The sequence below is a fragment of the Gallinula chloropus genome (assembly GCF_964237585.1).
Source record: "Gallinula chloropus genome assembly, chromosome: 27".
Taxonomy (NCBI): domain Eukaryota; kingdom Metazoa; phylum Chordata; class Aves; order Gruiformes; family Rallidae; genus Gallinula; species Gallinula chloropus.
Genome location: NC_140112.1, coordinates 1,302,331 through 1,316,485, shown reverse-complemented (window position 1 = coordinate 1,316,485; position 14,155 = coordinate 1,302,331). Strand labels below are relative to the sequence as shown.

Sequence of the window (14,155 nt, the reverse complement as noted above, 5' to 3'; positions counted from 1 at the left end):
CCCAGGGGGTGTGGAGTCTCCATCTCTGGAGAGATTCCAGCCCCGTCTGGACGCCACCCTGTGCAATATGAGCTGGGGAGCTGCTTTGGCAGGGGGTTGGACCCCATGGGCTCTCCAGGTCCCTTCCAACCCCTGGGATTCTGTGATTTGTGGTGACAGCCATACCTGCAGTCAGTGAATTAAAGCACAGTTGTACCACACCTCACTGTGTGTAACCCATTTCCTTGCTAACACTACAGCAACACAAATCTTCAAAATACTTTACTCTCAGCTTTGACTCTTGGCCACGTTGCTTTAAAACAGTGGAAGTTGTGCACCAGGCAAATCACGTTTCACCTCTGTTTGCACAAGCTCTATGTAAAATCAACTCAGGAACATGTGTTTCCAGCCACACCAACCTCCAGGTGAGTCAGTGAGGCTCAACCTACGCAAACACCCTGTGTGAGAGAGCACGCAAATTGCCTGTGACGATTTGCAGCTGGGAAGGGCGATGGGATCCTGGGCTCCAGCAGCAGAGGGGTGGCAGCAGGGACAGGGAGGGGATTGTCCCTCTCTGCTCTGCCCTTGTTGTGAGGCCCCAGCTGGAGTCCTGTGTCCAGAGCTGGGGCCCCAGGACAAGAAAAATGTGGGACTGTTGGAGAGGGGTCAGAGGAGCCATGGAGATGCTCAGAGGGCTGGAGCAACTCCCCTATGGAGAGAGGCTGAGGGAGCTGGGCTGGTTCAGCCTGGAGAAGAGAAGGCTGTGGGGGGACCTCATTGCAGCCTCCCAGTCCCTGAAGGGAGCAGAGGAACAGGAGGGGAATGGGCTTGTTAAAGGGCAGAGACTGGCAGGACAAGGGTGATGGAGTGAAGCTGAAAGAGGGAAGGGTGAGATGAGATATTAGGGGGAAGTTCTTTGCAGAGAGAGTGGTGAGGGGCTGGAACAGGCTGCCCAGAGAGGGGTGGGTGCCCCATCCCTGGGGGTGGGTGTTCAAGGCCAGGTTGGATGGGGCCCTGGGCAACCTTGTGTAGCTCCAGGCCTGGAGGTTGGTGGCCCTGCCTGTGGCAGGAGGTTGGAGCTCTGTGATCCTTGGGGTCCCTTCCAACCTGATTCCTGACAGGTAAGAGCCTGTACTTACCAGGGCAATCCAGAGTACAATATACTCATCAATGAAGCTGTTAAAATACTGGTCCATGAGCAGCAGCGCGGGGCCGATGAACGCTGTGTCGTGCAGGTGCATTTCACTTTTGGTCATGTGGGCAACCTGTATTTTTATTTAAAAAAAGAAAAGGGAAGTGTAAGAAGTAAGTGTACACAGGTCAAGGTAGAGTGACTTCAGAAGACACAAAGCCAAAATTGACAGCTCCAGCCACACTGCTGTAAGACACATCATGTATTTGAGAAGCAGCAGCAATACTGGTTCAAGCATGAAAGGCTCCAGCTGTGCAGACACAAGGTTTGCACAGAGGTTCTTTTATTAGAACAAAGAAAGTAGCTATAGGAAAAAAAACTCAACACATTTTCCAGCCCACAGACTCTATCTCTCTTGCCAGAAACATAACAGTGAAATGGAAGTAGGCTGGTGAGTTTTAAGCCTGGAAACAAAGATTCACAGCTGCCAGATCCTAAAACCAACCTCTGAGACACTCGGTGCTCCCTCACTGCATCTACTGGTTCCCATCCCACCAGCTCTCTGGTCACAATGCCAAGATCATGCATTTCCTTGCCAAGGGTGGCCTTCCTACTCTCCCCCATGCACACAGAGCCTGTCCTACACCACATCCTCACTTCTACTGTGTAGTAAACTAGTCTTGGGAAGAAACTTTTCTTCCATTGTGAGTTACTTCCAACATGATCCAGTTCATGAGGAAACACAAGAGGTGCCCACAGAACTGAGATGTTGTGAGGCAGCTGTTGTTTCAGCCCTCAGTCACTCTGTTCAACAGGGGGTCCTCTCCCAATAGCATCTCCATCAAAACAAACCTGTTAACAATTTTAACCCCTATTTATTTCCAGTAATTTAATTTAAACCCTGAGTATCTGGTTCTGTGTGGTGGTTTGGCCCTGGCTGGAGGCCAGGCTCCCACCAAAGCTGCTCCATCACTCCCCTCTTCAGCTGGACAGCGGAGAAAAGATACTGAGAGGCTCCACCATGGGTTTCTCCAGGGGCTCAGGGGCATCTTTCTCTCTGGCACCTGGGGTGCCTCCTGCTCCCTTCCCTGCCCTTGGTGCCTGCACAGCTCCTCACATCTTCTCACTCCCTTCTCTGGGGGCACAAAGCAGCTGCTGGTGGGGTTTTGTCTCCTCACTGTGACTCCCAGGGGTGCTGTGACCATGGCTCCCTGCTCCACCTGAACCTGGCCACACAGATCTGCAACATTCTGAACCTCAGCAGCTCTGTAAACTTCTCTCCTTCTCCCAAACTTCTCTTCCCTCTCCAGCAGCAGCCTCTGCTCCAGCCCAGCTCCTCACACCCTCGGTGTGTGTAAGTACACTGCAACAGTGTGAATCAACAGCAGGGAGAGAGTGGAAACAAAGCTCAGGGAACTGTCAGCTGTTCTGGCACTGACTGTGTAACCATGGCATTAGCTTAAGATTTACCACTCCCTTTCAAAGAGAAGAAAGGCTCTGCTGCACCTCTGAGCTACTAAACAAGTAAAGCAGGAGTATCCCTTCAGTACACAAACAGATGCCAGGTTGTCAGTGGAATAACCAGGGAACTTTAAAGGTTTTAGTGCAATGTCACAAAACCCTGAGGTTCTGGCACACTTACCACCAGCTTATTGGTTATCTTAGCAGATACAAAACCAAAGGTAAGGATGTACAGGCAGGGGTGCTTCTCAAAGAGCTGCACGACCGACTTCTTGTAAATCATCACAGCCAGGGCGATCACCAAGCCAATGTGAAGGAAGGGTGAGAGGACACTCGTTCCCTACAGCAACATGAGAGGTAAAGGCATTCAGTTATTCAGTTACCAAGAGGTGCACGTGGCAAAGAGCCCTCCCCAAGCCTCACACCTTATTCACGGTGGTTTCTAACAAATCAGATTAAAAACAAGTCGTTCTGAAGGCTGGATGTAACAAGAACAAAGTGTGGTGAAACCTGAGCGAGCATCAGCTGAGAACGGGGCTGGGGCAGCCAGTGAGAGCACAGCACTGACACCCCGCACCCAGGAAGCAGCTACTGCCAGCTAGAAAGCTCTAAACCAGCCTTCCAGGGGGCAAATCATTACCAGGCTTTTCTAGAAAATTCCCAGGGCTCCAGAACCAATTGCTATCCTCACTGAAACAGGAGGTACTTGTGCAGATACCTCCACAGGTACTTCCTCAGAAGGATCAGAACCATAACCAATCTTCTTGACAGATTTCCTTCTAAATGGGGTTTTGGACAGGACTTTTGGATGAACTCTTGGGGTGTGTTACTTGTTTAACCTGTTTTCTATGATTAATTCAAAAGCAAATATCATCTGTGCAATATGAGCTGGGGAGCTGCTCTGGCAGGGGGGTTGGACCCCATGAGCTCTCCAGGTCCTTCCCAACCCCTGGGATTCTGTGAAATATCAAAGCACCAGGAACAGTTTTAATCACTTCAAAAATTTAAAACCACACTTGACTCCTAAATCTACTATTCTTGCACAGACAAGGTGAGCTTGGCTTTTTCCCAAGGAACCCAAAAGGAAAAGGTTTTAAATGTAGGAGGCATTATGTTAAATAAAACACAAAGGCATGGCTGAAAAGCCACAGGGTGCTGGAGTGTAACTGGTACTTACTGCTATAGTGGATCCATTTTTGCCAACTCCACCTGTGAAGATCACCCCAAAGTAGTTTGTGCAGGAGAAGATGGTTCCTGCGACAGTACAGAGAGCTGGGAATATTTTCATCTGAATATTCAGTATGGGAATCTTAACAGGAGAGAGACAAGAAGTTGAAATATGCACAAGCAAAGTCAAATTTGGCTTAATAACTTCTGGTGCACTCAAACACTCCACTTTCCAATGTTCTTTTGCTTTTCTTTCTCTGCTACACAGAGACTGGCATCTTTAGAAAGCACAAAGAAGTGTGTATTTTCCCAATAATCCTTCCATCAAGCTTCCTACACCTTCAGTTACCTGAAAAGAACAAAGAAGTGGATGGAAACCAAGAGCTTGCTAGCTAAACCACCCAGCTATCCCATAGAGGAGAAATGCATCCATCATCTTTTCTGAAGCTGGTTGTAAAACTCAGCAGCTGCAGCCCAAGATCAAACTAGGCACAACAAGAGCCACTGGAGAGGATTAGAGAGAGAGAGGGGGCCTTAAGAAACTGGATACCACCTTATAGGCAAGACAAAGGAAGCAAAGAGAGATCAGACAAGCCAGCTCTGAGTCAGTGAGCCTCGGAGAGCAAGCAATGAGGTTGCAAGAGATGTGAGAAACGAGCACAAGCAGCTTTGGAAGAAAGGCAGTGGTTTGCTCCTGTAATAGCAGCCCTCCAAGCAGAACAGAAGAAACCAGGAGTGAAGAAAGAGGTGCACATTAAGCTGCATCATTAAGTCAAAGAGCATCTTCTGAAAGCCAGTAAATAATAGAATAATGACAAGTAAACAGAAGGCAGACAGACACCACCACAGACTGGAGCACTGATGGTTCATTAGCATTACAAGGAGCAGGAGAAGGTGCTGCCCTCTGCTTCAGTAACAGTACTTTGGTATTTAAACAACGAGGTTAATTTACTGTTCTACAGGAAGAGAAAAACAAGAAGCTTCAGACAGGAGTGGAAGGACATCAAGTTTGGTATTTCCAAAAGAGAAGAGGTGTTTGCTTGGAAAAAAGCACCCCATGAACACCCAAATACTGACACATCTGAGGAGGATGCTCAGGGGAAGGCAGAAGGATGAGACCCCACCACTACAGCATCCAGTTCTGCTTTAACAACACCCTCTGCTTTGCATCCAGAGAGCTGCAGCAGTGACAGGCACTGGGCTGCACTTCGCTGGCAGAAGGAATTAATGGGAAACAAAGCTCCATACGGAAATTTGGCAAAGTCCAAGGAGAGGTATAAACAAGGCAGCACCTGCTGAACCACTTTGCATACGAAAGGGAAGCAGCGAGGCCAAAGCTGGAAATGGTCAAGGCAAGCAAAGAGCATGGAGAGATAAAGGAAAGCCAGTAATGTTTATGTAAAGGCAGAGAGGGAGTTGTTGTAGCCAAAAATCTTCCTACAAAATGGCATTGCATCACCTGATATTAAATAACAGGACACCACAGGGCAAGTCATCAGACCTCCTTCTCTGGTATCCCACCCACTGCTACAACCTACTCAGTTACTCTGGCCTGGCTGGTACCTGCCTGGTTTCACCAGAACTCAGAATCCCAGACTGGTCTGGGTTGGAAGGGACCCCCAAGGGTCACAGAGCTCCAACCCCCTGCCACAGGCAGGGCCACCAACCTCCAGGCCTGGAGCTACACAAGGTTGCCCAGGGCCCCAGCCAACCTGGCCTTGAACACCCCCAGGGATGGGGCACCCACCCCCTCTCTGGGCAGCCTGTTCCAGCAGCTTCATCGGATGATGTCAACAAAGCAGAAAAATATCCCAAGCCAAATCTGCTGCAGCCAAATTCTTTGAAGTCAATTACCAGAGAAAGGCAATGCTGCACAGACAGCTTCTGGCTGCAGGTACATCCTGGTTGAGGGAGCATTCTGAATTTTGCTGGGGATAAAAACTATGCATGTTAATAAAAACAAGTGGCAACAGGCAAGAACAAATTAACAAGCGCTTGCCAGAGCCTGGAGCAAAGTCCAGAATCATTTGCCAGAAAAACTGATGTCTGGCCTCAGGACTAGATGCCTAAAAATTAGGAAATAGAGAGGATGAGAGCACAGCAAAGGGCTCAGGGAGGCAGCAGGAACGAACATTAAGAGGGGATGTGGCTGTAAGAGGATGCACAGAATCACACAAGGTTGGAAAAGGCCTTTAACACCATCAAGTCCAACCATTCCTGTCCTATGCTAAACCATGTCCCTCAGCCTTTTTTAAGCACCCCCAGGGGTGGGGACTCAGCCCCCTCCCTGGGCAGCCTGTGCCAGGCCCTGACAGCTCTGCCAGGGAAGAACTTTTCCCTCCCATCTGCTCTGACCCTGCCCTGGGGCAGCTTGAGCCCATTGCCCCTTGTCCCATCTCCTGTCCCCTGGCTGAAGAGACCATCGCCCACCTCTCTGCACCCTCCTGGCAGAGCAGGGGAGGGGTGAGAAGGTCTCCCCTCTCCAGGGTGAACACTCCCAGCTCCCTCAGCTGCTCCTCAGAGGATTTGCCCTCCAGCCCCTTCCCCAGCCTGGTTGCCCTTCTCTGGACTCGCTCCAGGACCTCCATGTCCTTCTGATGGTGAGGAGCCCAGAACTGGACCCAGCACTCGAGGTGCAGCCTCCCCAGTGCCCAGTCCAGGGGCACAATCCCCTCCCCAGACCTATGGCCAGAGGCACTCCCTGCAGAAACCCTCCTTGGCTAGTGCTGAGTCCTGGGTACCACAGCCAGCTGGGCACAGCACAGGGTCTGTCTGCTCCCAGCAGGACATCTGTCCGCTTCAGTCCCATCTGCAAGAGGAACAACCACCCACAGCAGGCCCAGCCCCAGTGTGCTTTATATATTCACACCATGGTTTTGCTTTTAAAGCTCACAGCATGGAATAAGCATCAAGCAATCACAGGGCTTTCCTCACTTGAGCCAGAAGCTCTCTGTGCAGCCCATGCACTGAACAAGCAGCCCCTCAGCTCCCTCCCTCTACTCACATTCTCCAAGCGATGATCCCAGCTCCAGTCATACTCACCAGAAGAGCTGAGTACTACCAGCAGAAACCCCACATAACAGCCTTTTAACAGACTTTAAAGAGACTCTACACTGGTAGAAAGAGGGAAGCCCAACAGGTACACACCATTTCACAGGGGAGAAGCAAGCTGATGAGAGGAAGGACTGACAAAATACACAATTCTCCATGTACTCAAGTTGGATTGGTTTGCTTCTCACACGTTAGCATAAGAAAGTGGAATGTTTGAGGATACAACCACCTTTTATTCCTTTATCCAACCCCCACCCCAGAGAAATGAACCCAAAAAAAAAAACCAAACCACCAATTCTGCTGTCACAGACAATGAGAAAGGATTGGGGAGGGGTGGGTGAGGGGGGTTCTGTGATCTGTTTTTGCTCTGCAAGCTGTAAATAACATTTCTCTCTAAACAAACATAAAATATCCCTCTTGAAGGAAAAAGGAAAATTCCCAACTGTCAAAGGAAACCTGATGGGAGTTTGTTTCCTGGAGAAATTCCTCCATTAACCCAACACCAGACTTGAGAATAGTTTAATCTGCTGGGAGCTGACTTCACCCAATGCTGCCACAACCCAGAACTTCTATCTGATTTCAAGGTTTTGCTGAAAAGGGTTATTTAATACATCACTTAGAAGGGTTATTTAATCTCTTATATTAAAGAGAACCACTTCTAAGCTTACATAAACATCACCTTGCCCCAAATTGTGCCAAAAATTGCTGTGACACCTCTTTTTTTTTTTCTTTTCTCTTTATTTTTTTTATTTAAAGTGAGAAAAGAAACCAGTAAGGTGACTTGGGAAACCCCAGGTTGCAATGCAGAACAGCAGCTGCACGGGGAGGTTGGCCACACTGATCTCTCTGGAGAAGTTTGGCACCATTAAACTGACTTTTAAGCTCATTTTTCATCATTATGTTTTTAAAGAATTTACTTTTACCCACAGTTATTCTCTTTAGAAGTATTTACCCAGCAGTTTAAATGTCATTAATTGGGGGGGGAGTTGGGTTTTGAAGCTTGAAAGCACACGTAGCAAAATTGAGGTAGCCAAGGTTAGTTTGTTTCTCTAGATATTCTCTACAAGATTAGAGGGCTCATTTCTCTAATTACATGAAGCAGATTAGAAATTCATTGATTTGGGGTGGCAAATCAAGTTATTTTTGACCATCTCTTGGTTTGAAGGCAAATCAAGATTTCTTTATCCACCTTAAGAACTCTGTTTTATCAAGTACACCAACAAGATTGATAGTCAGGAAGGAAAACCTTCCAGGAAATCAATGCTTTTGATGTTATCTCTAGAAATTTGTTAGATTTATGCATGCATTTATATGGCTTTTCTTTGGGCAATGCTATTTTGACAGCCCAAGCTGAGTTGAGTAACACAAAGCCAGCTCCACTGCCAGCTAACAGCACAGTGTGAGCTACACTCAAAAAGACATATTTCTATTTAGGAGGCAAAGTGAGAGCTTCCCCTCACAGATTCAACTGTGCTACTGTTTGCAGGGAGTTCATCCAAGCATCTACTAGATTATTGAACAGGATAAAAGAAGAACATGAACAGAATTACCAGAGATTGCCAAAAAGGTGGTCCTCCAATCACTGCCAGTAAATGCATTATTATTATGAAGATTTGTACTTCTGTCACATCAATTCTGATTAGGTGCAAAAAGCCAAAAAAAAAAAAACAAAACCCAAAACCAAACCAAAACAAAAAAGAAACAAAGAAAACACAAAAGCAAAATTATTCAAAGCAATTTCAAATCAGTTATTTGCAAGCTCAGCAGCTCTCCTCTATCATGCACAGTATAACAACTCTGAAATACCAAGGGGAAACAAAAGTGGTAACATTTCTAGATAATTTCAAAAGGAAAAAAAATATGGTTTAGTTTCACTGTTAAACCCAGGAGCCATGCTGTGCTATACTTTTTTATTTCACAGTGCAATAACAATCCATTTTGTCAAAAGGAACAGCTGAAAAATCTTCTGCAGAAAGAAACACTCACTTAGAACCTTGCCCACCAAAAAAAAGAATTCATTTTAGATTATAAAATTCAGGAAAGATATTTTTAATCTCCATTGTTGTGCTCCCTACCCTATTTTTTTTTCCTTCTAAATATGAATAATCTCTCTGAATAGCATCAAACTTTAAAAAGCAGCCAGAAATCCCCAAAGAGCTTGTGCAAATGCAAAGGTAGAGTCAGCTGCACCACTACTGGTTACACAATTCGGTTGCTAACACACAGCAAGAGGAGAAACCACTTCTGGTTCCAGCACAGCCAGTCTGGGTTGGAGACAGGCAAGGAGGAGAGGCTGACAGAAAAGGTTTCATTTAAGATTTCTTTGTTTTAAAGAGCCTGCAAAAGTCTTGGAGCCAGCAACAGGGGGGGGAAAAAAGGTCTAAAAGTGAATTCCAGAAATAGAAGTGAAGAAGAACAGCAGTGAAACACTGAAGACGGACTCGCTCCTGCAGTAAGTGGAGTGATGTGATTCTGTCTCATCCTGGAGTGTGGTACCAGGAGTAATCCTTGGAGTCAGACTGAACTATTTATGGCACATTCCAGATCTCTAATTATACAGATCTACCTCAGGGACTCTAAATTGCTTCTTGAAAGCACGTGCTCTGCTCTCACAGAGGTACCACTGAGAGGATCAGGGGCTGAGGCATCAGGGAATCAGGATGGTTCAGGGGTGGGGGGGGTGTGCCTGCCTCAAGTGAGCAACAAGACTGTATCATTAGTTAATATCAGATCTTTGCTACCTCTAGATCTCTCTACAGCCTCTGGTCCAGTTCTGGAGTCCATCCTTTCATCTGAGACTCTCCAGTCTGGCCAAAATACCCGTTTTTTCCCCCAGCAGCACATCAATATGCCCATGGGATAATGATGAGGCTGCATCTAATCCCAACGCAGAACATCCCCTGAAGCACAAGGCATCAGCAGAGCAACAGCACGTGGCACTCGATGCAATCACAGGCTGGGCTGGGTTGGAAGGGACCCCAAGGGTCACAGAGCTCCAACCCCCTGCCACAGGCAGGGCCACCAACCTCCAGGCCTGGAGCTACACAAGGTTGCCCAGGGCCCCAGCCAACCTGGGCTGGAACACCCCCAGGGATGGGGCACCCACCCCCTCTCTGGTCAGCCTGTTCCAGCCCCTCACCACTCTCTCTGCAAAGAACTTCCCCCATTATCTAACTTACACCTTCCTTCCTTTAGCTTTAATCCATCCCCCTTGTCCTGCCATTATCTACCCTTTTAACAAGCTGATTCCCCTCCTGTTCCTCTGCTCCCTTCAGGGACTGGGAGGCTGCAATGAGGTCCCCCCACAGCCTTCTCTTCTCCAGGCTGACCCAGCCCAGCTCCCTCAGCCTCTCTCCATAGGGGAGCTGCTCCAGCCCTCTGAGCATCCTTGTGGCAATCTCTTCTCTTACTATGGATTCTCCAAGCACTGGCTCCTTTCAGCAGGCTCTAGGCACGCTGCATCCATCTCCCTGAGCAACTCCACCTTTCCAGCAGCCAAGAGCCTTTCGCAGGGCACTCGCCTACCGTGCAAACAGCAGAGTCAGCAGGCAAACAGGATATGAGGCACCCAACCCCTGGCTATCGCTGCTGCAGCTGCCACTGCTCCCTCCCAATGTCACCACGTTGATAAGCAGCAGAGAGCAGCATGAGGGAGAGAGAAGATGGGAGAGCAGCACCACCATGAACTCTTGGCATGTAATGGGGAAAACCAACAGCCAGAGCTGTCGGAGGATGAGAGCACAGAGACAGGAGATAGTTGGGAAACCACCTCAGGGGGTTTCCTGTATTCTGATTTGTTCAGTGACAATCCTGTAAGGCACTTGGGGGCTTATTGGCTGAGGGGGAAATTAAATTTCCACAAAGAGGAAAGACTGTTCTAAAAATCCATGTTTTCAGTCCTTAAAGAAGCAAATTAAATCACTGAGCTACCCTGCAAGAGAAAGTAAAAGGAGAGACACACAAAACGTGTGATTAAATGCAAATTGCTTCCTCCTAGCTTCTGGAGTCAGCATGGAAATGGGTTTTCACTGTTTCCAGCTGAGGAAGGGCTGAAGGAGCTCCACAACCTGCACAGCTCAACAGGAATGTGTTTCAGCCTGTTTCCCTGCTTCTGTCATTGCCCTCAAACAATATAAAGCAATTGAGGAAGCTCACAAAGGCAGTGACTAATAACTACCACAGGTAACCCAAGGTTAGAGCGTTCCTCAGTCAGCAAGCTGGGTTTCTTTTGGCACCAGTAATGCAAAAGAAAAAAAAAGTGAGGTCACAACACTTGAAACAGATTTCAGATTGTAAAAGCCCCAGTGATCAGACAGACGTGGCTCTGCACAGCCAGGTGCCACCTTTGCTCTGCTGCTCAGCTTCTCCCTCCCAACCTCAAATAAAAGTGGCATCAGGAAGCTGGAAAGGCTTCAGCAGCAAACTGAAAGTGTATCTGGTTAAACTCCTTCCTGATTCATAACAAGAATTACAGATTGCAGAACAAATCTTAGAATCCCAGACTGGTCTGGGTTGGGAGGGACCCCAAGGGTCACAGAGCTCCAACCCCCTGACACAGGCAGGGACACCAACCTCCAGGCCTGGAGCTACACAAGGTTGCCCAGGGCCCCATCCAACCTGGCCTTGAACACCCCCAGGGATGGGGCACCCACCCCTCTCTGGGCAGCCTGTTCCAGCCCCTCACCAATCTCTCTGCAAAGACCTTCCCCCTAATATCTAATCTAACCCCTCCTTCCTTCAGCTTTAATCCATCCCCCTTGTCCTGCCATTATCTACCCTTTTAAAAAGCTGATTCCCCTCCTGTTCCTCTGCTCCCTTCAGGGACTGGGAGGCTGCAATGAGGTCCCCCCACAGTCTTCTCTTCTCCAGGCTGAACCAGCCCAGCTCCCTCAGCCTCTCTCTGTAGGGGAGCTGCTCCAGCCCTCTGAGCATCTCCGTGGCTCCTCTGACCCCTCTCCAACAGCCCCACATCTTTCTTGTACTGGGACCCCAGATGTGGACACAGGACCCCAGCTGGGGACAGTACTTAGATGGGGAGTAGAGCCTTAACTTCAGCTCTATATAAAGAGGAGACTTTTAACAGCAACAGGCTCCTTAAGACAGGAGACACAGGCATAAGGCAACTGAGGAAAACCCAAACACCTCAACTATCACCTAACACAAAACACAAGTTGTTAATTCCAAGGATGAAAAGGACTGGGAACACCTTACTGACATGGGATTCTCTTGTTTCCTGTGCTGGTTAGAATCACTGCTGGATGACTTTTAAGACATGCTCCATAACTGCAGAGTACTTTTGGAAACAGAAGCTGTGTGAAAGGGAAGGGAGGCACCCTGTTCCTCTGCTCATTGAACTTGAATTTAAAGCGACTGTGCAACTACAGCATAAACTGCACTAAACCCCTGCTGCTAAAATGAACCATCATCCCAGCTTCTCTACCAACCAAGTGATTCCTCCCCACAAAGCCTCCTGCTCATGCTCACTTTCTCCCTTGTGCCAGCCCCGTGCCATCAACTGGCTTGAGAACTCAGCTAAAAATGATTTCATCACAGAAAAAAACCCCAGAAGATAAAGGTTCCTGTGGAATTTCTAACGTCTCAGCTTTCCTTCTCCATTGGTGTGGCCTCCTGAGAGGCAGCAGTGCAGGGCAGAGGCCATGGGAAGGTCTGCACTGCCTCTTGGGAGCCAAACTGCTGAGTCAAAGTGACTGTGCAGTTATAGGCTTAGTGGAGTAAAAGGAGGAAGGAATGGGAATGAGTTAAGGCTTCTGAACGTGACACAAGTGCCAGCAGTGCTCCCAAAGTGAGGGAGTGCAGCCAGAAAACAAAGCCAGGATTGTTCTGTCAACACAGATGCTGAGCAGAGGTAATGTTCTGCACTACCTGGGCAGGGAGAACAGAGCCATGGAATCATTCAGGTTGGAAAAGACCTCCAAGATCATCTAGTCCAAATGCTTCCCTATCACCTGTATTCCTTCCTAAACCTTGTCCCTCAGTCCCTCACCCAAGCTCTCCTTGCACACCCTGAGGGATGACCCCCACCACCTCCCTGGGCAGCCCCTTCTGATGCCCAACTGCTCTTCCTGAGAAGAAATGTCTCCTCATTTCTAACCTGAACCTCCTCTGGTGCAACTGGCAGCCATCCCCTCTCGTCCTGTCCCTGGTTATCTGCAAGAAAAGGCAGAGCCCAGCTCCCCACAACCTTCTTCCAGGGAGTAGCAGAGCAGTAAGGTCTCCCCTGAGCCTCCTCTCCAGACTAAACTGTCCCAGTTCCATCAGCTGCTCCTCAGACTTGTGCTCCAGCCCCTTCCCCAGCCTGGTTGCCCTTCTCAGGATAATGAGTTGGGCAGTCTGGAGCACGTCCATTCCTACACTTTTAACAACTCACTTGTACTTATTAATTGCCTCAAGATAAAATATTCTAGTATTAAAATAATCCATAAATAGCCTCAGTGATTACATTGTTTTTAAACCCTGGTAGAAGTAGGAGGGCATCCCACAAAGCAAGGCAAAAGCAGGGCTGCAGGGAAAGCAGCTCAGGAGGGATCCAGACCAACTAAAACCTTTCTGTAGTCCTCAAGCTGGCTTTTTGAGGAGAGAAAAAAAGTTATATATAGCTTGCTTTAGTGGCTAGGAAGATTATTTGAATTATTTGTAAACCAGGGTGATAACATTCCTGCTTAAAAACTACATAAGTAGCACTGGTCTTGTTCCATATTAAGTTCCACTGCACACTGGAGCACCTCTTCCTACAATAAGGACTGTAGGAAACACAAACCAGAGTTATCAACTAGTAGTAGAAAAGTATTTGAGTTTCAATACAAGAAGTAAGGTAGCAGGAGGAGAAAACACACCATCAGCACTGGGAAATCAAAGACCCATACTAAAACCATTTCAGAGCAAGATCAGCCAGCTCAGAGGCTGATTCTGTTTTCTCCTTGGTGTTTGTATTTATTTACTCATTTAAATGCTGCAGTCCACGTCCTACCAAACAACAAAGGGAAGGAGCTGGGAGCATAAATTCTGCAGCTCAAGTAAGGGGCTTTTTAAAGCCTCTTCACTGGGATATTTTCAGCAATCACTTGAGCCACACTTCCCCTAACCTGACAAGTTTTTATGCCTGATGTTTCCTGACAAATTGAGTCACATCAGCCTTACCCAAACAGTTTATGTTGCTGGGATGACGCAGGGAGGTAGCACACAATGTGTGGTGGATCCCTAATACCCATGAAACAAACCATTTCCCACCAGGACATGCCCACGCTACAATACATGGACAGAAAGTTATTGTAACAGCTCCTCAGCAGGCACAAAGCAGCCCAGTTCCAAAGATCACTTCTTCAAATAAACCAGGGACTCTCTCAT

General features: G+C 47.9%; 1 protein-coding gene across 1 annotated transcript in view; it reads right to left on the bottom strand.

Annotated features, from left to right (window-relative positions):
- Nucleotides 1-14,155, bottom strand: part of CEPT1 (choline/ethanolamine phosphotransferase 1) — a 34,843-nt gene that overhangs the window by 1,729 nt on the left and 18,959 nt on the right. The window contains exons 6-8 of the mRNA XM_084275993.1: nucleotides 3,750-3,881; nucleotides 2,754-2,912; nucleotides 1,119-1,244 (exon numbers count right to left, since the gene is read on the bottom strand). Of these exons, the coding sequence (XP_084132119.1) occupies nucleotides 1,119-1,244; nucleotides 2,754-2,912; nucleotides 3,750-3,881 (417 nt within the window). The remainder of the gene's footprint in view (nucleotides 1-1,118; nucleotides 1,245-2,753; nucleotides 2,913-3,749; nucleotides 3,882-14,155) is intronic.